This window comes from Chiloscyllium plagiosum, unplaced genomic scaffold, assembly GCF_037043375.1.
Source record: "Chiloscyllium plagiosum isolate Xiang-an unplaced genomic scaffold, Cpla_swu_hap1 HiC_scaffold_20, whole genome shotgun sequence".
NCBI classification, from domain to species: domain Eukaryota; kingdom Metazoa; phylum Chordata; class Chondrichthyes; order Orectolobiformes; family Hemiscylliidae; genus Chiloscyllium; species Chiloscyllium plagiosum.
Genome location: NW_028270158.1, coordinates 33,809,325 through 33,835,654, shown reverse-complemented (window position 1 = coordinate 33,835,654; position 26,330 = coordinate 33,809,325). Strand labels below are relative to the sequence as shown.

General features: G+C 38.9%; 1 protein-coding gene across 5 annotated transcripts in view; it reads right to left on the bottom strand.

Moving 5' to 3' along the window:
* Positions 1 to 26,330, bottom strand: part of LOC122560703 (BTB/POZ domain-containing protein KCTD5-like) — a 77,046-nt gene that overhangs the window by 10,014 nt on the left and 40,702 nt on the right. For 3 of the 5 annotated variants that reach the window (XM_087997797.1, XM_087997798.1, XM_087997801.1), the window contains 4 exons: positions 25,793 to 25,901; positions 24,348 to 24,439; positions 19,580 to 19,675; positions 11,212 to 11,328 (listed from right to left, as the gene is read on the bottom strand). In XM_087997797.1, coding sequence (XP_087853923.1) covers positions 11,212 to 11,328; positions 19,580 to 19,675; positions 24,348 to 24,439; positions 25,793 to 25,901 — 414 coding nt within the window. The remainder of the gene's footprint in view (positions 1 to 11,211; positions 11,329 to 19,579; positions 19,676 to 24,347; positions 24,440 to 25,792; positions 25,902 to 26,330) is intronic. The other 2 variants (XM_087997799.1, XM_087997800.1) reach the window with 1 other exon arrangement.

Here is a 26,330-nt window from a genome sequence, read left to right as displayed (position 1 = left end):
GCATAACCAATTTAGTTTCAACAAAGTTTTGAAATTCAGGAGCAAAGGGAGAATTCATTTATAGTTTAAGGTTAATCATTATAATGGCATAAAATAGAAACAATCAACCAGACATTACATACAAGCAATAATCCAAGTCAATCTTGAGAGGATAAAAAAGATTTCAGCCTCTAAGGGCAATGATAATGCTGAAAATACTCCTTTCACCTCCTTCCTAACTTATTCCTGCTATCTCTCTCATTTCCCTTATTTCACTCCTTCCATCATACCCTGCAGCATCTTGATCCCTTCCCTTCCCTTTCCTTTCATTCGGACCTTTTTTTTTTGTTTCCACCATTCCGATCTCTGTCATCTCATATTTCAGTGCTTGGGGAAAGTGAAAGTTGTCCAACATGAGACACTGGAGTCCAGTACCTCCTTAGCTGAATAACTTCAAGCTATTGGTGGCTTTACAGGACAAAGGCAGGAAAGTGAATGCTAAATACATTAAATATACCTGCACATGAACAAGCACTTCTTCAAACTATATTAAATACATTAATTTTTAAATTTAGAAAAGCAAGATCTGTGGTGTGGCCAGACAGTGAATAATATTACAGATAAAGACTGAGATGGTTTATGGTTTGGTGACTGCCACATCAAAAAATGTTCCAACTGTGGCAGCAGGCAAAAAGAAACTGAGCAAGACTCAGATGTGAATGCGATTAAATCAGAACCACAGTAGTGATCCTGTGAACACCCTCTGCAGGGTAAAGATACAGGAGCCTGGAACCAAATACTGCAGTGACTGCCAGTGGTGCTGACAGTCGCCAGGAGATAGGAAGATGAGACAAGACCCCACGCCAGACACTAACATCCTACTCAGGCAATGTCAAGTTATAGTGCTAGTTTATGAAGATCTCAACTCAAGCTTCTGCCACACATTTGGTTCATAATTGAACCAAATGCCATCTGCTTCCAAAGTGCATGGAATTTGGGGAAATATCAAGTAGATAATTCAGCCATTGATTTATTATTCATTAAATTCAGAATGGAACCCACTAATGAATATTTTAACCCAATCTTCCTTTCAGCTCCACAAAAGTTAGGGATTGTGATCACTTAGTTTGTCCATTAACTTGCATAACTTGCCACTATTTCCAGAGCATCCAAATGATTCCAGTGCAATTTTCACTTAATTTCCATGTGCACTTCCCTGGTAACAAATGATCAGCAGTGTATTCATCAGTCCAAATCCAAACCATTACAAAGGAGCTGGCCAGTGATCATTTTTGATATCTTAACCAAGTGCTTCCACTATACATACACAGCATCTGAACAATGAGCAAAAGGAACGGCATCACATCTTTCCACTAAGTACTTTAAAACCTTGCAGGATTGGACATTGAGTTCAACAATCTCATCACCTTTACCCCATTTTTTTCCCTTGCTTTTTTTCTACTTTCTATTTTTGTAATGCAGTTATTAGTGATTATTCTGGTTTTCCTGGTTATACCTCCCCTCGACCCATCTTTTCTTTCTTTCATGTTCCATTACCATAGCTTTTTACTTTGAATCATTGTTTAATCTCTCATGCTTTCCCATCAGATCACAGACTTTCCCTTTTAGGTGCTTAGTCGTACTGTACAGGAATTATGCATTGCTGAAGAAAGAGAGATGCTGCCAAAGCTTTGTGTGTTGCACTCATCAGAACAGTCATAAGTGAACAACAATTTCTACTGCACAAGAAGAGGTTGCTGATTTGTTAGCAATCAGACTCTGATTGGTAAAGGTCTTGCCATGGAGAATGCACCAAGGAACAGTTAATCGCCAAATTCAAATGAGGCAGAGGAATTCTAATTGGACCAAAGCATTGTCAAGAAGTGTGCACAAGCAAATGGGTAACCCACCAAGCTTTTGTTTGGGTGATAAATGCACAATGATGACATGCTCTGTTTGCAAAAGACTGTGTGTGTGTGTGTGTGTGTGTGTGTGTGTGTGTGTGTGTGTGTGAATATATGTAGCTTCTAGCACATTAATGAGCTCAAACAATAATCAGAATGAATTGTTTGCATAACTCTTAGCATAAATCGGATTAGTTAAACACTTGAATTTTATAAAGGTGGTGGATGCAGTCAGTACTTGTGCTGCTTGATATGATCCACCATGTGTTAGGATGTATGGCCTACATACCTGTCATCACATTGATGCTGAAATTCATGTATACATTACTCATTTGTGTGGCACACAACAACATTTTTTGCTCGACGGTAGCAGACTTTACCGGCAAACACCACTCTGATTGCTCCGGCATAGTTGTAACGTGAAACAGTTTGCTTCACCTCTTGCTCAAATTTTTGTGACATTTTATGCTTTCAGGGTAGTCAGGATGTACAGAAAGCATTTTTCAGGATTAAAGATAGCAGATTTAGGCCCATTCCTGAGTTGGTTTGCTTTACAGTAATCAACTCATTTCCTAAATTCCTTTCTCCATGGTAACACCTCTACCAAACTCACTAAACAACCAGCACCCTCTTCTCATGCAACATAAATTGTTGGACCTTCCTTTTTGTTCTCTCCTCCCATTTGCCCTGCCTCATTTAAAAAGGTGTTACATCTCCAAGCAATTCAGACAATGGGTTATTGATATGAAATGTTATCACTTTCTTTCTTCACATATCACCAAACCTGATTGGTTTGTAATTTTATTTCTATTTCAGATTTCCAGCGTCAACAGTAATTTGCTCACACACCATCAGATGTTTCCCTGGCTGACTTACCCTCACAGATACAGTTGCTTGGCCAGCAATCAAAAGCTTGATTTGATGAATTATTTGAAGAAAGTGTTGAATCTGTCGCAGGACTCCTCAAACAAAAACAGGTATTGTAGAATATTCATCAGAGCCCGAGATTTGGACTAACAGCTGCATACAAGGGTCAGTGGAATTTTTTCCCCGCCTTAATGACCTGAGTTTTGTTTATTTTGTCTCTTCGAAGAAACCATATACAGAACAACTTCGATTAGCCAAGCATCAATTTTCCGAATTTCAGATTATCAGAAGAGATTTCAAGGTCCCGTAAAAACGCTACCTATTATCTGACCAGTTATCCAAACTCTCAGTTATCCGAACAAAATACTCCCTGCCTGTTTTGTGTGGATAATTGAGGTTATTCTGTAGTTCTGGGAGGTCTGGGTCAGGCTGGTCTATACTGCGATATATTAGGCATCACAACTGTTTGGCATGGACTGGGTGGACTCTGTCTTTTCCTGTTCATTATTTGAATTAATTTCTCTGCTCATAAAATTATGGAGCAAATCCATCTCTCAGTCTCATTCCACAAGATTGACCATAGTGTCTGCACAGAAAAACACCAACACCATCTGTTCATGCTAGAGTATCTTAGCGGAAACTCTGCTTTTCCAGAGTGAGCAACGAAAACAATCCAACAGTGGATGTTTTAAAACAGTTATTTAATTATTATTTTCCCTTTTCTTTTACAGGGAATATAAAGTACTGGCACCTGAAATATTTTTGTAACAAGGTCTCAAGGGAAGATCTTGTGGTAACCAGGAGTAAAAGCTACTGTAAACAGGTACGCCCTGTAAATAAGCAGCTCCTGCTTGATTTTACATCGACAACACTAACACTTGGCTCTGATCCGACCTTCAAAAAATAACAAACTACTGCCTGCAGCAAGAAGACATTCACAAAAACAATGCTCACAATACAAAGTCTCATTCCAGGGCCCCTTTGCAGTTCAAGAATATTCTTATAAGATCGTGCCAATGTTGGTTTAAGGGGAACAAGAAATGCAATCTTGTCAACATCACTTGCATTTTTTTTTAAGAAAAAAGATTGAGGCTTAGTTAAAATATTGGGAACATTAAATTGAAACAACCTGATAACAGAAGCTGATTGTTACCATTCATGTAGAGTGACCAGGTTAGCACAGGAAAGGATAACTTGTGGCCTGGTCAGGACGCATTTCAATATCAAAAATCAATAGTGTTTGAAAACTACAAAGTCTTTGTGGTTTATAGTCCACTAACAACAAACACAAGTGCCATTACTCATGAGAGTCAAGATTAGAGTGGTGCTGGAAAAGCACAGCAGGTCAGGCAGCATCCAAAGAGTTGGAAAATCGATATTCCTGGTGAAGGGCTCCTGCCCGAAACGTCGATTTTCTTGCTCCTCAGATGCTGCCTGACCTGCTCTGCTTTTCCAGCAGCACTCTAATGTTGACGCTAATCTCCAGCATCTGCAGTACTCACTTTCGCTCATTACTCACGTGAGCCTGATTCATTGTTGACACACTATTCTTCATAGAAGGCAAATGATGAAGTCCAAGACTGCCATGCCCACAGTACATACATATGGTGACCCAATTATTGAGAAGAATCCTTAATTTCCACTTTGATGAAGATACTGAGGGTAATTAGTGTCTGTCACTCCAGCTGAAATCAGTTAACAGTACAGTTGGAGACTGAACCGGCAGATTATGCTCTGTATGAACATGCCAAAGACAAAGCAAGATCATAGACGATGCTCTTTTGCAGGAGAATGAGAATTTAGAGGCTAAATTAAAAAGGCCAACCACAAAAGTAATCATGTCTGGATTACTACTGGAGTGAAGAACAAATTGGCATAGGGTAAAGAAGATCAGAGAGTGAATGCAAAGTTCAAAGACTGGTGTGTGGGAAAAATGGGTTTTAATAAAGAGACTGGAACCAGTATAGGGGAAACAGTGCTTTTCAGTTGAGAGTGACTTTACTTGCAAAATGCTAGGGGACTTGCGTTCTGGAAAGTCAAGCAACTAGGGTTATTTATAAGCCCTTAAGCTAAAGGGTTAGTGGGGTTGGAGGCAGCAGTGTGCACACAGAAGATCAGCATGAGGTTTCCTTGCCCTATGTCTGACCTGATGCCATGAAACTCCATTGGGTCCAAAGTTGATGTTGAGACTCCCAGAGAAACTCCCATCTAATATTTACCACTGTGCTGTTAACTCCGCAGAATCTGTCCTGCTGGTAGGACAGTACATGCACAAGATGGCTATAGAGTTTTCTGAGACTATGTGCAAGGTAGTATTCCCTGAGCATGACTATGTCAGCTTGACTAGTCTGTGATACAATTCTCCCAATCTTGACATTAGCCCTCAGATGTTGGTAAGGAGGAATTTGCAAGATCATTAGGGCGAAGTCTGCCATGCTTCTGGTTTTGTTCCTTTGAGATTTTTAAATTATTGATATATTTCAGAGAACAATTTAAGAGTCAATGATACTGAGAGTCTGGAGTCACATGTAGGCCAGCTCAGGCGAGCAATTATTGACCTGAACATTTGGCCAGAGTCAACCTCATTATTGTGGGTCTGAGGATGGCAGTGTTTTACCCCCTAAAGGACATTAATGAACTAGATGGGCATCCACAATTGATAATGGATTCATGGTCATCATTAGAGTTTCAATTATACCCTTTTCTCACTGAATTGTGGTGCGGTGGGATTTGAAACTAGGACCCAGAATATTACTTGGGTCTGGGATTACTACAGTGACAATACTACAATGCCATCTCCTCCATATTATGAAGAAATACATATGCATTGGAGACACTTCAGTGAAGTGTCAAAATCTTCAGAATAGTTTACTCCAGAGAACTGTGGAAGCTGAGTATAGAATATATTCACTGCTGAAATAAGACATTTTAAAAATAGGGGAAATCCAAGGTTATGAGGAACAAACAGGACAGTGGAGGTGAAGCCAACATAAGATCAGCTATGATCTTGCTGAATGGCAGGGTAGCTTGGGAGACCAATAGTCTATTGTAGTTCCTAGTTCTAATATTCAAAGACTGGATGTGAATAGGGCACATTGTAATGAAAGTTCACAAGTCTTAACTGGTTGTGCTGCCAAAAGAAAAGTTCAAACACAACTCTTATGAAAAAAGATACAAGTGTCTTATTTTAAACCAACACATGCCTAGACATGCCTCACCAGCCCACTGTGTATATCCAGCTGTTGCAACTCTCTGCCAAGGATCAGTAACTGGAGAGCACAAAAACAACCAAAAACAAAATACTTTTCATTCTTAACCAGATTATTTAGGTCACATCATAATACTAAACTCAAATCCTAGCTATGCTTATCAGCCTGTCTGGGAATAATTTTAGTAGTGTTGGATAACCTTGTTGTGTTAACACTGGGTCTCAATGAAAGGCTGTGTTGTGAAATGTTAGTTAACGTGCTTCGCCAGTGGCAGGGTTTCCAAAACAGGGCATGCTTTAAAGCACAGATGATGTCAATAATTTTTTGTGCTGATTACTAGCTTTCCTACAAAAGTGCATGTCATTCAACATATTTTTTAATGATGCTACAGACAACCCACCCCTTTCCTAATGATGAGGATAAAAATAGCAAAACTAAACAGCCAAGACCATTTTTGATGACTAAATAGGTCCACATAGATCAAAAATGCTGAGATAATTGCCTGGTCATTTTCTGCTAAATGTATGAATCCAAGCAGATTTCATGAAGCAGGTGTTTATTAAGGCCAACATTAACCAAATATCAATCATGCAATAGCTCATTAAGGTGCAAGGTGAAGTCTGACTGCAAAGAAAAAGTGCTGGGATTCTTAACACACGAGTACAACTATACCACTGAGGTAGGAAAGAGAACAGTACATTCAGGAGAAAGATTCCATTATGAACGCAACAGGCCAAATGACTCTATAGTCCACACTGGTGTTAATGCTCTACCAGTGCCTCTTCTCATCTTTGTTCATCCATCAGCATAAAATGGTTTTCTATTTTACTCATGTTCAGATCCAGCCCACCCTTGGAGCAAACTGGTGTTTCAAATTGGAAGCCCTCTATTTGAATGCAAAACTGCCTTCTCTTTACATGTGGATCAAGCATTCAATTTTCTAACTCCATAATTGGGGTGGTCCCAATTCAAATTTAAATATGCTAAATTTCAGGAATTATATTATTTCACACCCAGGATGAATATAGAATCCTCAGTTTGCCTCTCGGACCATTTAAGCTCAAGATAACATCACAAGAATGAACTTTTGGTGTTTGATGAGTTGAAGTAGTTATCAGAGGGAAAGGAGATGCTCTTTTGAGATTTTTTTTGTTTTTAAACTTCTCAACATGCAGGAATTAGTTCTTACTCATATCTGTAGTATCTAATTTATACTGTTATTAGGTTGCAGTATTTTATTTGGGAACCTGGATTCAAGAGTGGAGAAAAAGTAGATTTGTCTTCATTTCTATGAAGGTGACATCTTTTTTTTTCAGAAGTCAGAAAGTAATTTTGAATAGTATTCAAACAGTTTTTCCAAAAAGGAATGCGACTCAAGTTAAATGAATTGATCAGCAATCTGGGAATTAACTGATGAAATTTTGCAAAGTTGAATTTTTATAACATTCATAAAAACAGACCAGGCCATCATCAGGTTTCAGTTAAAATAAGTCATCCAGAACAGCAATTGTTCTTGTTCTTCTCTTCAAACGCAGAGTTCTAAGTGGCATTCAGGCTGAAAGGAAATCTTGAGTTGCTTCAGCATTCTCAAGCAAACAAATTGGAAATAATCATTCTAGTAAGAAGTGAACGAGATGGGAGTGATACTTCACTGTAAAAAGGATTATTTTTTTTATTTTCCCTGTTTGTGCCAAGTGGTCTTATATCTCTTTGTTTTTGCTTAATAATTTTGCATTCTTTTTAGTCAAAAAAAAAAGCCTCATTCAATATCTTCAGTGAAAGACCACCTCTGTAACCATACTGCAAAAAACTTATGATCAAGCAAGCTAAATTTCATTGAGATCTTACCTGACCAGTAATAACATCAGTTTTGATCTTAAAGGAGAGGCTTGTCTGGGATAGGAATTACTTGAATTTAAGTATACCGGTAACCCTAAAAATGTATTTAGCTGATCAAGTATCAAAAATCTGAAAACCAGCAGCTGTAATGATACCTATAATATCTTACAGGTAAATGTGGGGCAATAGTTATACAAGAATCAAACAGTAAATTTGAGAAAATAGAAAATCTGTCAATGGAAATATTAATTTTAGGGAGTGATTAGAAGAGCACCTAAGTGATAAAGGAGAAAGGGTAGAATCTAAAAGTCACATTATATAGAAACCAAAGAAATTGTGGATACTATAAATCAGAAACAAAAACAGAAATGATTAGAAAAGCTCAGCATCTGAGGAAGGGTCACTGGACCTGAAACACTGACTCTAATTTCTCTCCACAGATGCTGCTAGACCTGCTGAGCTTTCCCTCATCTTCCACCTGGGCAGCCTACAGCCCGGAGGACTCAACATTGAGTTCTTCAATTTCAAATAACCTCCTGTTGAATAAGGGCTGAACAATAAAGGTTGGGATAAAGTTAAGTCTCAAGGAATAGCCTTGAGGATGCTGTAGGGCATATGACTCTCAAAAATAGACATGCCAATATCAGATAAAGCGTTTGAATAATTATTTTCAAGAAAATCAATGATTGCCCATTGCATGTTCCACAGATTCCCTTCATTGCTGTGCTCTTATTGGAGAGTTTGGATTGTTTAGCAATATCATAAGACAGACTGAACATTAAATTCAATACTAACTTGTACTGTCCAGGTTTGGTTCCACAATTTGTCAAAAGATAATAACATGAGTACTAGTTGACAATCAACTTCATCAACAATTCCATATGCTACACTTCACATCACAACCCTTGCAAGTAACAACCTTTCTACATCTCCACCAATGCGAAAAGCAAAATACTATAGATACTGGAAGTCTGAAATAAAAATAAAATTTTGGAAATACTCAATTGAGGTGGCATCTGTGGAGCGAGGAAAAATTTAATGCTTCAGGCCAATTAGCTTTTATCAGTTCTGAAGTGCAAGCATCTTTTGCCAAGTATATATTTGATGACATGATCTATTTAGATTTGAAACGTTATCTCATCCCCAGTTTATTCTCATTAGTCTAGCATTTGATAAATTGCTACTTTATACTTTACAAACATTTCATGCAAGCCGCAGTCTGTTACAGACTCTATTGTACTGAATTATGAAGCTTCAATTGTCCTGTGGTAAACAGCCCTAAATTTAGGTCTTAAATCTTTTGCCCAGTGGCCTCAGTCTTGCTGAGGTTATAATTGCTGAGTCTTTGTTTATTGTTGGCCTCAAACATCCAGCTATTTTTGAAACTTGCTTTTGCTTCATTTCAAGCTCATGTGGTGATATATTTTATGAGCAATTGTTCTTCAATGGCGCAAATAAATTGAGAAACACTTTCTGAATTAATTTTATGCATATTAAATATATGAAGATTGACTGCAATGGCAATGACAAACTATAATACATTGATGTATATTTTTTCCTTCCTTTTCACTTCTTTTGATCTTGGAAACTTCATTCTATTAATCATTACATAAAATAGAAGGGCTACAATAAGTGTAAACATGTTCTCTTCCAATAACTGATTAAATTTCATGAGGAAAATATCTATGGAAGTTATGGAAGAGCCTTTCAAAAAGGATACAGCTATTTTTCTGCTCATCTTCCAGGAATTAAGTAAATATTCAAGTATCAACTTATTACTTGGCCTTGCACTCAGACAATGAGAGTGATATTTCACACCAACACCAATATTAAGTATACAGACAATAGAATGGAGTGCAACGTGAATGTAACATATCCTGATTATTTCTCTCTCCATACTGTGGCAGTAGTTACATCCAAGATGTTCCTTTTGTGACTTGATGCCTTGTGTGATGACCTAGCCAGAAAAGTTTCAAGTCTTTTCATCAGCTGATTTTTATCCTATAAGATCTCTCAAATTCAGGTTTTGAAGTGAGTAAAAATATGATGATGAGACCAAGTGCCGGAGAATCGAATGGCTGGAGAGTCCTACCCAAGCTAACCATAGGCCTTTTTTTTTGATTTTCTCTCTCTTTTGTAGGTATAAAGAAATTCCACTACTTTTATCAGGTAATCTCACAAGCTGAGTAAATAAGGATTGAGCAATATTGTTTATCCGCAGAGAATAAACAGTGTGACTGATTCCATCCTCAACAAATCATTTCCAAAAGGGCATACTATCATAGATCAGAAGCTGCTTTGATTTCCCTCTCTGTCGAAGCGTGTTCTTGACAGAGATCAGATAAATGAGTGGAGACAAGGAATTGTACCCAGGAGTCCTGGTCTAGCTATTGTCCTGGGGATTTAAAATCTAATGTTATCCCACAGATGTAAAGTGAATCTTCTGTTGTATCAGAATCTTCTGTTGTATCAGAAGACAGCAACACAGGACATTTTGTACTGTTGGGTCCCAAAGTTTACTTTGAAATAGGAGCTAAATTAGCAGGAATTACTTTTTTCAGGAGTTCTCAGCAGGCCTGTGCTTTGTATTAAATATTCAGGGAATACTTTGGAACAAGTCTGAATACAGAGAATCTCTACCCATCAAACCCACTCTGCACTCCAAGCACCAGTGTTACATTAAAACAAAAGAGCAAAATACTGAAGGAGCAGAACTCAAATATGAACAGAAAATGCTGGAAACACTCAGTTGTTTGGCAGAAATTTGTGTAGGAAGAAAATGTCAGCTACTGGACACATTAATCTGACATGACACTTCAGAGATGAAGCCCAATCTGAGTGTTTCAGTACTTTCTGTTTTTATACCAGGGCTTCAGCTTTGTTGCTCAAGGCCAACTCAACAAGGTTTGCAAAATAGTTCTTCTTTAAAAAAAATGGCTACTCTCAAATCTTAAGATATAACTCAACGGAAAAGCAATCATCGTGCAAGGAAACAGTTAAGAGTTGTCTTCATAGCTAAGTTTTTAAATCAAGCCTGACGCAGATATCGTTACTGTGCAAAATGAAGATTATCAAAAAGCAGAATGTAACATTATACAGATTAATTTTCAAAAATGATTGCATAATTTGTATTTTAGGTCTACATATCTTTAAGAAATCTGTAAAAAAAAAAGTACATTAGAGAAGCTAAAACAACGTTGTAAGCAGTGCCATCAGTTGCAGTACATAAAGGTGCTGTGTGTACATTATATAACATTCATACATACACACAATAGCAGCAACCACAGAATTGAAACACATGAAAAATCTTTCAAAGAATGGGAAGATGTAATGTAAAGCAAGCGATGGTAACAAGCAGGGAAAAAGTGGCCGTGCATTATTAGAGTGAGTGTGGAGGGTATATTGGGACAGACCTCGCTGGTGCTGTTGTGGAAACTGGTCTCCTCCCCCTTCACTTCCCGCGACACAATCAGCAGAAACTCTGACTGATGATCCCGCCCATAGCCATACGGGGAACCTATACTGACCAGCTGTAACAACCAGAGCAGAGAGTTTGTAATACTACGTATGCTAAAGGAATTTTTACACTTCAAATTCACAAAAAAAGGAAATTAAACACATTTTAAAATGATTTGTATAACATTTCAAATATATTTTCACTAGTTGTTTTCAACAATGACAAAGTGGCAATTATTCAAAATATATAACAGAAGTATTGATCAGCAAACAATCCCTATTTTCTGATGAGGTCCTAGAATCTTGTACTCCAGAATGGTTCACAGATGCCTACCCATTACCTGTTCATTGGTAGCAGTCATCGTATAGGATAACAGTTGACTGAAGGAGCAGGCATTTTTATGGGTCAGAGGAATGAAAAGAATCCTCCATCGATCTGATCCTACACAAAGTGCTGGTACCCAGTTACAGAAGAACATTCAAAAGACGATGCATCAATTATATTATCTACATCTGCTTAACCAGGTAGAGTGCAAGTTCAGGTTGGACAAGGAGATGAATGATGGATCCATATTCAAAGCATACATAAGTTGAAAGCTACCAATTAACTCAGGTCTGAAAAATCCCAGGCTCAATTCCTGGTTTGCCTTCAGGTTAGCACATTAGTCAGGGCTGTAGCTGCAGTGTTAAATTAGCCTTGATATCCTTGGATTATTGAGTGAAAGAAAAATGTAATTAGTAAAATTTACATTAGTTATCCATTGACACTCTGTTGGAAAGGATATGTATGGCAAGAACAGGATAAGTATGACTGTGATGTCTCACAGAACTGAAGAGCATGTGAACACCATGGTCTTGACTTGTTTGAAGAATGGCCACAGAGTAGGCTTCCAAATATGAAAACTGCCCTTATGGGGATAATCCTCAGAAGAGAGGAAGCTCTCAAAAATTGGTAGGAATCCCTAAACTCATTTTAGTTCAGTACGTTAGATGAAAATCGTACAAGGAGAAAACGATAGCATAAATCAAGGATAGCCACTTTCTGGGAGATGTACTGCAATACTTGTAAGACTAAAAACTCCCAATATAAAAGATTAAGATGGAAAACGAATTTAATTAATAAGATTTACGTTCAACCCTGAAAATTATTGCTTTTCAAATGGACCATCTAAGAGCTCTTCTATGGCACAAAAATATTGACTTTGATCTTTAATAGCAATTCTGCCATATCAAATTTCTGAACAAGAGAAAACCAATTCTACAGTTCACAAAACACCACACTTTGGGTATATACATACTCTGTCAAAAAGGATTGTACAAGAGATACTAGGAAACAGAAAACAGCAGTTCCAAGGAAGAATTAATGGAGTTGGGTGAACAAAGGGGTCAAACAATCATCTTTGGTGCAAGGGGTCAGGGTAGAGAAATGTAAACAGAAACAAACAATGAACCAACAGGGAATGCATTTGTGCTCTCAGAAAAGGGGACTTCTCTTCTTTGACAAGCTAATGTCAGGTTAGGGGCTAAATTGAAAAGCAGAATGAAATAGGTAGTAATGTCTGGATCATTACCTGAGACAGGAGTAAATTGATAGTGTCAACAAGGTTAAAGAGGTAAACACGTGGCTCAAGGATTGGTGAGGGAGAAATGAGTTTGACTTTATGGGACATTGACATCAGTACTGGGAAAGGACAAAGCTGTTCTGTTGGGATGGGCTTCACCTGAATCATGCTGGGACTAGAGTTCTGGCGAATTGCATAACTAGAGCTGCGGATAGGGCTTTAAACTCAATTGTTCAGCTGGGGGGTTTTGGTGGGTAGGGTTTGGGAGTACATTCCATGGAAGTTTACAAAAAAAAAAAAAGAGTTGGCACTCTTCCAATTGAAGAGCTAACCGGAGGTAAAAGTTTCCAGAACAAGTAATACGACAGTGTGGGGAAAGGGTCAAGATCTAACTTTATGCACAACAGGTAAGGGGACAACCATGTGAAAGGGGGCAGTCAACACAGACTGAGGGTGTTATACTTATATACCCGCAATATACAAAACATGTTGGATGAGCTGGTAGCACAGATTAAAATTGGCAGTTAAGATGTTCTACGTATCACAGAGACATAGCTGCAAGGGGTTCAGGGCTGGGAACTAAATATCCAAGGATACAGGTCCTATTAAAAAGAACAGACAGATAGGGTTGCCTTACTAATAAGAAACAAAATCAAATCAATAGCAAGAAGTGACAGAGTTGAAAGGTATAGAATCTGTGTGGGTAGAAATGAGGAGTCACAAGGGAAAAAGACGATGATGGGAACTGCGTAAGGGTCTCCTAGCAGTAGTCAGGATGTAGGGAAGAAAATAAATCAGGAGATAGAAAAGACATGTAAGAAAGGCACTATTACAATAATCATGAGACTTCAACATGCAGGTGTGCTGGTATAATCAGGTTGGTAGCAGATCTCAAGAAAAGGAATTTGTGGAACATGAGACTGTTTTTGGAGCAGCTTGTGGTAGAATCCACTAGAGAACAGGCAATTCTGGATTTAGTGATCAGACAGATTAAAGGAACTGAAGGTGAAGGAACGCTAGGGAGCAGTGACCATAATATGACAGAATTCATCTTGCAGTTTAAGGGGGAAGAAGATTGAATAAGATGAGTGGCATTACAATTGAGTAAAGGTTATTACAAAAACGAGGGAGGAGGTGGCCAGAGTTGATTGGAAGGAAAGCCTAGCAGGGAAGTCGAGCAGCAATGGCAGGAATTTATGGGGGCAATTCAGGAGGCATAGCAGAAATTCATTCCAAGAAAGAAGAAACACACTAAGGAGAGGATGAAGCAACCATGATGACAAGGGAACTCAGGGACAACATAAAAGCAAACGATAAAGCGTACAATATGGTAAAGATTAGCATGAAGCCTTTCAAAATTAAAAGAGCAATAAGGGAGGGTAGAAGATGGGAGGAAGCTGGCTAGCGATATAAAAGAAGATTACAAGAGTTTTTTTAAATACCTACAAGGTAAGAAAGAGTGGGGACACATATACTGTTGGAAAATGAGGCTGGAGTAGTAATGGGGACAAAGAAATGGAACGTATGAATGGAAACTTTACATCAGCTTTCACACTGGAAGACACCAGCAACATATCAGAACTTCAAAAGAATTGGGGGAATAGGTGAGTGCAGTGGACATCACTAAGGAGAAGGTGCTGGGGAAGCTGAAAGGTCTGAAGGCGGATAAATCACCCAGACTGGATGGACTACATCCCAGAGTTCGGAAGGTGACAGCTAAGGGAATTGCAGAGGCACTGGCAGTGATCTTTCAAGAATCACCAAAGTCAGGGTAGGTTGCAGAGGACTGGAAAATGGCTAATGTAACAGTACTCTTTAAAAAAGACAGGGAGAGATAGAGGCAGAGGTCAGGAAATTACAGGCTGGTTAGCCTGACTTCAGTCTTTAGTAAGGTTTTAGAATCCATTATTAAGGGTGAGATTGTAGAGTACTTTGAAGCGTATGGTAAAACAGGACAAAGTCAATGTAGATTCATCGAGAGGAGATCATGCCTGAAAAATCTATTCAAATGCTTTGAGATGGTAACAAGTTAGATAAAGGACAGCCAGTGGATTTGGTCTATTTGGCGGGAGAAATAGCAAAAGCACTTGTGGTAATTTTCCAAAATTTGCCAGACTCTGGGGTAGTTCAAAGAGATTGGAAAACAGCAAATGTGATGCCACTGTTTAAAAAGGGTGGTAGACAAAAGATGGGGAATTATAGGCTGGTTAGCTAAATTTCTGTAGGAGGCAAGATGCTGGAGTCTATTATCAAGGAAGAAATTGCAAGGCATCCAGATAAAAATTGTCCCATTGGGCAGACGCAGCATGGGCATATGCTTAATCAACCTTTTGTAATTTTAAGACATTATGAGTATGGTGGACAATCGGGACCCAGTAGATGTGGCGTACCTAGATTTCCAAAAGGCCTTTATCAAGGTGCCGCACAAGAGGCTGATGCATAAGATAAAGATGCATGGAATTACTGGTAAAGTATTAGCATGGATACACGATTGGTTGACTAACAGGAAGCAAAGAGTGGGGATAAATGAGTGCAATTCTGGTTGGCAATCAGTAACTAGTGGTGTGCCTCAGGGATCAGTGTTGGGACCGCAATTATTCACAATTTACATCGATGATTTGGAGTTGGGAATCACAGATAGTGTGTCAAAGTTTGCAGATGACACTAAGATGAGTGGCACAGCAAAATGGACAGAGGACTGTTAAATTTCACACAGGAACATAGACACTTGAAGTGAGTGGGGCAAAAATCTGACAGGTGGAATACAATGTTAATAACTGTGAAGTCATCCATTTTGGTAGGAGCAGTAATAAAAAGGACTATTACTTGAAAGGTAAAAAGTTGCAGTATGCTGCTATGCAGAGGGACCTGGGTATCCTTGTGCATGAATCACAGAAGGTTGGTCTGCAGGTACAACAAGTAATTAGGAAGGCAAATTGAATTTTGTTCTTCATTGCTAAAGGGAGAGAGTTTAAAAGCAGGGAGGTCATGTTGCAGCTGTGAGGCCACATCTGGGGTACTGCATAAAGTTTTGGTCTCCTTACTTGAAAAACGATATACTGGCTGCAGAGATGGTTCACTACGTTGATTCCAGAGTTGAGGGGGTTGGCTTATGAGGAGAGACTGAGTAGATTGGGATTATATTCCTTGGAAATCAAAAGGATGAGGGGGAATCTTATAGAAACATGTGAAATTATGAAGGGAATAGATAAAGGTAGACGTAGAGAGGATGTTTCCACTGGCAGGTGAAACTAGGACAAGAGGGCATAACCTCAAGATTAGGGGGAGCAGGTTTAGGACTGAATTGAGAAGGAACTTCTTCAAGAGGGTTGTGAATCTATGGTATTCCTTGCCCAGTGAAATAGTTGATACTATTCAAGAAACATTTTCAAAGCTTAGATAGATTTTTTTGACTAATAAAGGAATTAATGGTTATAGCGAGAGGGCGGGTAAGTGGAGTTGCAGCCATGAAAAGATCAGCCATGACGTTATTGAATGGCGGGAGCAGCCTCAAAAGGGCCAGATGGTCTACTCCTGCTACTTGTTCTTATGTATTTGGATTTCCAGAAGACCTTTGCCAAGGTGCTATATAAGAGGCGGCTATATAAGATAAGAACTCATGGCATTAGGGGCAAGGTAAATGCAAGGATAGAGGCTTGACTGATTGGCACAGGATAGAGAATAGAGATGAAGGTGCCCTTTCCAGTAAGACAACTTGTTACTAGTAGAGTTCTGCAGGGGTCAGTGTTGACACTATAACTATTCATGTTATACAGTCACAATTTGGACAAAGGAACTGAGGGCATTGTTCTAAGGTTGCAGATGACACAAAGGTAGATGGAGGGATAGGTAGTGCTGAGGAAAGCGGGAGGTTGCAGCAGGACATGGACAGTCTAAGAGAGTGGACAAAGAAGGAGTACAGTCTGGGAAAATGTAAGGGTATACATTTTGGTAGGAAGAATATAGGGGTATTTTCTAAACATGGAAAGGCTTTAGAAATCTGAAGTGCAAAGGGACCTGAGAGTTCTAGTTCAGGATTCTCGTAAAGTTAACATGCAGGTTCCATTGATGGTTAGAAAGTCAAATGCAATGTTGGCATTCATTTCAAGAGCAGAGATACACTACTGAGGCTGTACAAGAATTTGGTCAGACCACATTTGAAATACTGAGAGCAGTTTTGGACTCCTTATCTAAGGAGAGATGTACTGGCATTGGAGGCATTCCAGAGGAAGCTTACAAGAGTGATCATGGGAATGAAGTGTGTGTCATTAGGGGAGTGGTTGTGAGTACTGGGTATTGAGGGCTCTGGCTTCCTGTATTATAACAATGAGGTATCTAATTGAAACTTACAGAATACTGAGATAGTGTGGACATGGAGAAGACGTTGCCACCATATAGGACAGACTAGGACCTGGGGAACTGATGACCCTTCCAAACAGAGATGCGGAAGAATTTCTTCAGCCAGAGTGTGATTTCTCTGTGGAATTCATTGCTGCAGAGGTTATTGAGGCCTAGTCATCGAGTGTATTTAAGACAGATACAGATTCTTGATTAGTTAGGGATCAAGGGCTAAGGGGAGAAAGCAGGAGAATGAGTTGAGAAACAGATCAGTCATGATCAAATCGACAGAACAGACTTATTGAGCTGAATAGCTTAATCTGTATCTTTGGCTCTTATTGCCTAATGCTTTGCATACAGAATGGTCACTTCAAAGTAACAAGAAACTATTCTGTGTCAATATCTGAAGCGTTTCTTTATTCTTTCATGTGATGTGGGCTCTACTGGCATAGCCAGCATGTTGCCCCTAGTTGCCCCTGAATTGAGTGGCTTACTAGATCATTTCAGAGGCCAGTTAAGAGTTAATCAGATTCCTGAGAGTCTGGAATCACATGTAGTTCAGAGCATGTAAGGATGGTAGATTTCTTTCCCTGAAAGACATTAGAGAAATCAGATGGGTTTTTACAGCAATTGATCAAAGTTAACATGGTCACCATCATTAAAACTAACTTCGTTTTTCAAATTTATTAAAATGAATTAAATTCCACCATGGATTACAATCCATGCACCTACAGCAACAGCCTGGACCTCTGGATTACTGGTCCAGCAACATTACCACTATCTCTCCTGCTTGAGAAATAGGATCTGACACCATGTAAATGAAAACCTTATTATGTTGTAAATTCAAGAAAAAGCTATATGTACTGTCTGATATGTTCCAACTTACCAGAACCTCTGAAAAATGAAGACAACAGATCTATATTTACATATTAATCAATTTCTTATCATGTTACATGTAAGGACCTCAAACACTGAACACGTGTGTCTGCGCGTGCATGTTGTTGGGGGGGGGGGGGGGGGGGGCGGGGGTTAAGGGGGATTAAAATTGGATATTTTTGGTATATAAATGGTGTGCAGGAAAAGTCAGGAAACTGGCACTAGATGACAGAACCAGTGCAAGCACAATGGGCCAAATGGTATTCTTCTGCACCCTAACAATTGAGATTCTTGAAGGCTCCACCAGTTTTTCTGCCCTTGAGCAAAATGCAGCAACTATTAATGAACAACTTCATTTGTAATTACCCATTCAGGCCAAACTAGGGTTCAGCTGTGATGTTATAAGAATTTTAAAGAGCAGAGATAGTTTGTCTGTTTTACATTTAAACATTCTGATTTTATGTTTATCATAAATATCTATATCAACATTTAAATGGAAATTATTTACTTAAATTCATCATGTAAGCCCATCTTTCTGCCAGTTAAAGTGAAATTGCCATGGTCCCAGAGGATCTAAGCTACTCTCACAATAGAGAGACACAAGTTAGTGAGTTTAATCCGAGTGTCACCTTGCCATAGGACAGGTGCAAGGTTGAGATGGCAGGACTTTCATGGTGATACCAAATGGTACAGGAAATGAACTCATGCTTTTGGTATTACTCTGCATTGCAAACCAGCTGTCCAGCCAATTGAGCTAAACCCTCACCCCTTCTCTACTATCATACTATTGTAAATATAGGTTTACAAATCTATCATGGAAAATGTTGACAAAGTATATTACCTATGTAACATGATCCACTTTATAAAGTCAATTTATAAATTTATGATACAATTTCATCCTCTAAGAGGATATATTGGAGCAGTGCAGCAACATCAATGTTATTCTTAATTGGCAGTACAGTGTGGACCTTTTGCAATTTTAAAATGATAGGGGCGTTTTTATTCAGGGAATAAAATGTAGCTACTGCCAGAATTATAAATACCGTGCCCAGTTATGCGTATTGCTATATAGCATGCAAAAACAATTATTTTGGGAGAAAATATTCCCTTGGAATGAAAAACTATTCATATCCCGAGGCTAAGAAAACATTTGGAAGGAATTATACTGAAATGTCCCAGCCTGCAGCAATAGTGCATTCGTTAAGCATTTGAAATTTACATCACTAAATGCTTATGCATCTTTTGGTAAGGTACATTTCCAGTTGTTTTAACATTTTACACAATGCTTCAGTTTTAAAATATCCATTGATTGAGGATACATAAATGCAGAAATGAGAATTTGATTAGGTAAGTCACATTTTTTTGAATTTGAATTTGGTTTGGCCAATGATTAAGGTTGCCTTCAAATTGATGAAATACACTTGTTTCTAATGATGTAGTGCACAAAGGTTAAGCACAAAGAACAAAGAAGGAATTCTTACATTATTCCTAAGCGTAATCTAGTGCTGGACAGATCTAAAAATCTAAGTGACTGCTTTAACATCTTTACCTGTTCAAACCTCCATCCATCAGACATTGTAGACACCATCTGGGTGAGCTCCTCTTCCTGGCACTGCAATACTCGATACACATGCTTCATTGGAATCTGAAGGTTACAAGGTAAAAGGAATCAAATCAAAGATCCATTAAAGAAAATAATGAACCACAGTTGAGGATTTTTCTAATGATGGAAAATCATATCAGAGCTTGAAATAGAATTTTAAAATGCAGCTGAAGAGACACAAAAGGTTCTTTTTTTTTTTACAAGTTATACTTCAGAGTTTGTAAATTATTAAACTGGAATACAGTGTATATATCTTCACTGAAAGCAATATTCCATTATACACTTAAGTAAAAATAAAAAGTATATATTTCAATTTAAAATAATCATATTTCACCCAAATATGTGGGCGGCACGGTGGCACAGTGGTTAGCACTGCTGCCTCACAGCGCCAGAGACCCTGGTTCAATTCCCGACTCAGGCGACTGACTGTGTGGAGTTTGCACATTCTCCCTGTGTCTGGGTGGGTTTCCTCCGGGTGCTCCGGTTTCCTCCCACAGTCCAAAAGATGTGCAGGTCAGGTGAATTGGCCATGCTAAATTGCCCGTAGTGTTAGGTAAGAAGGGGTAAATGTAGGGGTATGGGTGGGTTGCGCTTCGGCGGGTCAGTGTGGACTTGTTGGGCTGAAGGGCCTGTTTCCATACTGTAAGTAATCTAATCTAATCAAACGACAATACTGAATTTTCTTAAAGGGCACTTATTTTTAGGTAGGCTTTTCCCATCTCTATCAGAAACTCCTTGTTCTGGCACCTTGTCAACTAGTCAGTTATCATGTAATACTAAACAAATGATTTTAGAATAGCATTCACAGCTCAACCTGTCCCTGCCCCACATACATGCATTTCCATCATGGGTTTCTGGATAGATAAAAAGGAAAAGGAAATCCTTGCTGATTTTCCTCTGCCTAATGCAGGAAAATAAACAAATTCCAGCAAGTTTTACTGTGTGCACCCATTATCAGCTAACTCAACAGAGACAGATTGAACTCCGGTCCTTGGTCATACTAAATGAGCCAAACCATGCAGGAAGTTGCAGAACACATTTTCTTTTAAAGTAGCAATGCAGAGTTGAATTTACAGTTATTACTGACCTGCAGGCCTGACTTGGCAGCTCAGTTGCTTTTCCTTATGATAACAAAAGTAGCATACTGTTATCAACATTCTCACCATCTGTGCACTCAGAACTTCGCTGGTTTCTTTCAGATCTTTGACAACAGCCTGTATTTTTACAAATGTTTGTTGCAACACTTTTCAAATATAGTTAACCATTGCTGCAATTTTCACATTTGCTTAGCAGTTAGGTATTGTTAATAATGCTGTAAATACTCTGCAAATGGAGAGGATTTGTACACATTTAACAATCCTTTCAGCATGTCTTTCCGTGGCTATAACTTAGAACAAAACTGTTTTTTTGAAAAAACCATTGGAAATTGGATTATGGGGAGGCAATGGTCTTGTGGTATTATCACTAGACTATTAATCCAGAAACTTTGTTCTGGGGAACCAGGTTTGGATCCCACCATGAAAGATTGTGGAATTTGAATCCAGTAAAAATAGTCTGGAGTTAAGAATCTACTGATCACAGTGAAACCATTGCTGATTGTCAGGAAAAACAGATCAGGCTCACTAATGTCCTTCAGGGAAGGAAATCCGCCACCCTCACCTAGGCCTACATGTGACTCCAGACCCACAGCAATGTGGTTTACACTCTTTCTGAGGTGGCCTAGTAAGCCACTTAATTCAAGGGTATCTAGGGGTGAGATTCCTGGTCATCCACCATCGCATACATCCCATGAGTGTACAAAGAAATTCCACATAATCCTGTCACACTTCCAATTTCCTCTTCCCATTTCATGCTCTTAATGCTTCTCCACGTGGTACAATTCTACTGCAATGGTGATCTTCTGACACCTTGCCTAAGTGACCATTCTTCAACTTGAAGATGCGATAATGAGTGTCAGCAGGCTATTTGATCCTAGCACATGCACACTGAAATATAGTCTACTCCTACTTTGCACCAAATACTGGTATGAATAAAAGTTTCACTTTTTCAACATTAACTAAGAATATATGGAAATTGAAAGATATTTCAAGTCCAATCAGCTAAATCATCATGGACCACTAGTAACAACAAATCTCTCTATGTGGTTGAATTATTCTTCATTTTTATACAGACATTTGGGGAATTACTTGCTGATATACAAAAGATCAACACAAAGGCACAGTTTTTTTCATTCATGGGATGACAGCATAGGCAAGGCTAGGATTTTGTAGACTACTCCATTTGCTCTTGAGGAGGAAGTGTTGAGCTGGCATTTTAACTTGCTACAGCCCATCTGGTATAGTTACATCAATTTTGTTATGATGGGAGTTCAGGACTTTGCACCAGCATCACTGAAAGAACAATGATACAGTTCAGGATGGCATGCAATTTGGAGTTATTTGCATCATCTTCTGGTAGAGCCCACACGATAGAAGTTGCATCAAGGGAGTCTTGATGGGTTTATGTAGAATCCCTACAGTGTGGAAACAGGCCCTTTGGCCCAACAAGTCCACACTGACCCTCTGAAGAGTAACCAACCCAGACACATTCCCCCTACCTTATATTTATCCTTGACTAATGCATCTAACCTACACATGCCTGAACACAATGGGTATTTAGCATAGCCAGTTCACCTAACCTGCTCATCTTTTGAACTGTGGGAGGAAACCGGAGCACCCAGAGAAAACTCATGTAGACACAGGCAAACTCCACACAGAATCACCAGAGGCAAGAATTGAATCCGGGTCTCTGGCACTGAGAGGCAACAGTGTTAACCACTGAGCCAACTTGCAGATAATGTAATCTATCTGGTCAATGTTACACCAAAAGAGAAAATGCTGGAAACTCTCTCAGGTCTGGCAGCATCTGTAAGGAGAGAAAAGAGCTGATGTTTCGAGTCTAACTGACCCTTTGTCAAAGCTGGGGTCAGTTAGACTCGAAACGTCAGCTCTTTTCTCTCCTTACAGATGCTGCCAGATCTGCTGAGATTTTCCAGCATTTTCTCTTCTGGTTTCAGATTCCAGCATCCGCAGTAATTTGCTTTTATTTTGTCAATATTACACATTGCTGACTTTGTGCACTGGGAGAGGGATTGAATATTTAAGGTGCTGAATGGACATGGTATTGAGCATCTTGGCTTTTGTTGGGGTTGTATCCACCCAGGCACATGAAGAGCTTTCCATCACACCTCTGACATGTGTCTGTGGGATAGTGGACTAGCTTGGGGAAGACAGGAAAATGCTTGTTTCTGCAGATAGGTGATCTGCTCTAATAGTCTGTTTCATAAAGTTTCTGGTCAGGATATTGATGGTGGTGGATTCAGCAATGGAAATGCAATGCTCATTAAGAGAAGATGGCTTGGTTATTTCTTGTTGGAGACGATCACTGACAGCAACTTGAGTCATGAGAATGTTAACTGCCATTATCAGTGGTAGCCATGAGGTGGAGGTGCCGGTGTTGGACTAGCGTGGACAAGATCAGATGTCACACGACACCAGGTTAGTCCAACATGTTTATTTGAAATCACAAGCTTTCAGAATACTGTTTCTTTGTCTAACCTTGCCATTGTAAGTCCAGTGGTATTAATAGCTAGGGGCACAAAATGACACTGAAGGGCTTGCAATCATGCCAAGAGAACAGAAGCAGTGGAGGAACAGAGGAATTGCAGTTTCCATGGATACAAATCATTAAAATCTAACGAATGGGTAGAAAAAGCAATGCTAACAGAATGATTGCATTTATCTCAAAATGGTTGGAATACTAAGGGAGAATGTAATTCTACAAGTCTTTTTCATATTCTCATTTGGAACACCGAATTCAGTTTTAGATATTGCATTTCAGGAAGATACATAAACCACGGAGAGGGTACCATATAGATCAACCAGAGTGATACTATGGCATGAAGATTAAAGCAGACAGATGGGTAAAATAAAACTGGTTATGCTACTTTTAAGTTTATAAAATGCTAGGTACGTTTAAAGTGATTGAAGGATTTTACATAAAAAGTAGACAAATTCATTCCTTCAGTGGAAGCTCCAGAAGCCTGGGACATAATCTTGAAATTAGAACTAAGCCATTTAGATGTAAAATCAGGAGGCAGTATTTCCACACAACTCAGTTTTGGAAATTTGAAACCCCTGCCAAAAGTCTAAAGGTGAGTGGAACAACTCAAACAACTTATAAAAGACAAAGATTGATTGATATTTGGAAGCTAAGAATATCAAGCTATATCATACCATTTAGTTCAGTTGGCTAGGTGGAATGTAGATTGGAATTATGCTAACTGATTTAAATCAAATGGGTTTGATTCTCCATCTAATTGGGATAGACTTGGGGACTGTCTCCTCACTGAGTCGGAGAAAGTAATGGCACATAGCGAAAAGGTCAAAGGCAAGTTGAATGCCCTACTCCTCTTCTAATAGTCCTCATGGAACCACTGCTTTCCAAAGCAGCTCAAGGAGATTGCATGATCAATATTGTGAGGGAAAATTACAGCTTTCAAGAGGGAATGCCACCGAGTGAATGAGATCTAAAGATCTACCCAGAAATTGAGCAAACTTCTTGATTGCTGAAAATAGTGCTGAAAAGAAATTGCGCTAAGTTCTTGCTTCCAACCTCAATTCATTAATTCCCCAAGACAATGTTTCATATTTGCACATGGTCTCTCTCCACTTACCTGTGATGTTTTGGTGTCTCTCTCTCTTATTCTGTCTTTCACTAACTTTATTAGTGATGTAATGTTGTAAAATTCTGCTTCCTCCAGCACACCTGAAAGGGACAAACTACCATCAACTACATTCATTCTATAATATCAAACAGAGATTAAACAACATTCCTTTCAACCATGAAATCAATGATTTGCAAGTTTTTATTTGTTCCTAGAATGTGACAGCATTTGTTATCCAATTCTTCCTTTAAGAAGGTAGTGCTGAGCCACTTTCTTGATGTAGGTACATCCAGTTCTGTAGAAAAGAATTTTAAGAGTTTCCTCCACCATGACTGAAGGAGTGACTATATAGTTCTTAGTCACGATGGTGTGCATGTTGAAGGGGAAAAAACTGTTGATGTTTGCAAGCATATGTTGTCTTTGTTCTTTTGAGTGTTAGAGATGTTGGGTTTTGTTGGAGCAGAACAGCCTTGATGAGTTGCTGCACCGTATCGTGCAGATGGTATACGTGCCAGTGACAGAGTGCTTAAAATGGTGGATGGGTGCCAATAAAGCTGGTTGCTTTAGTTTAGATTTTGTTGAGCCTCTTAATTGTTGTTGGAGCTGGACTCATCCAGTCAAGTGGAGGCTACTCCATCACAATCCAGACCTGTGCCTTTTAGTTAATGGAAAAACTTCGGACAGTCAGGGAGTGAGTTAGTTACTGCAGAATTCCAAGCCTGCTCTGCAGTCTGTATTAGTATTACTGCTGGACCAGTTAAGTTTCTGGTCACTAATGCTCCTCCCAGGAAGATGATGGTAGGGGATTCAACAATGGTAAAGCTATTGAATGTCATGGGGAGACAGTCATTGCCTTGCAATTGGCTGACATGAAAACCACATGCTGCTTACCAATTTAAATCTGAATGTTGTCCATAACCTGATGGATGCAAGCAGACATAGTACCCGAGGAGTCTCAAATGTTACTAAACAATATGTAATCATCAACTATAATTCCCACATCTGACCTTAGGTGGAAGGAAAGTCACTGGTGAAGCAGGTGAATATGGTTAAGCCTGGGACACTACTTTAAGAATTCCTCATAGTATGGTCTTGGAGTTGAAATGATTGGCCCCGAACAAGCACAGACATTTGTATTTGTGCAGGTATTACTTCAACCATGGAAAGTTTCCCCACTTGATTCCCATCAATTTCAATTTTTCCAGGGGTCTTTGATGCCATTCCATTTAAATGCTGCCTTGGGATGGCAAGGACAGTTACTTTGAAGTTCAGCTCATTCGTCCAAATTTGCAACAAAGTCTGTGATGGGGTCTGGATGGGTTACTCTTCGGAGGGTTAGTGTGGACTCAATGGGCCGAATGGCCTGCTTCCACACTGTAGGGATTTTATTTATCTATAATCCAAGGATGCAATAAATATAAATAAAAATTAAAGATGTAACAAATAGATCTTGCCTTCCTCTGCTAAATCTTTATTAATAACCAGTTTCCCATGTCGCAGGTAATTAAGCACAGGTCCAAAGTAGGTAGGATCTCGGTCAATTAGATAGGCACCAGTCTCATCCTGCAATGTCAAATACAATAGTCTGGTTAGAAAGCAAGAAATCACATTTGCAAATACTTACAAACATAAATTGGTTAGGTTAAGCAAATTATTGTTTTAATGGGTTTCACCAATTTCTCATATATTTTCAAACAGAACACAACCACATAATGGTTTACTAATATAGGCTCTATTTATTGAAAAGGCTGAGATACATGGATATCCTTGCCTAACACAAATTTAAGTTTTATGGGGTGGTTGGGAATGTGGAATTCAAAAAAAATTAAACAGATCAGCCATGATCTCATTGAACGGTAAAGTAGACTTGAAGGACTGAATGTTTTACGTCTACTCTTATTTCGTGCAGAATATACGTATGCTTGTACGTCGAATGTCGGTAGGATGCTATAAACCCACCGCCTATTAGATTTAAAACTTACGAAGCAGAAT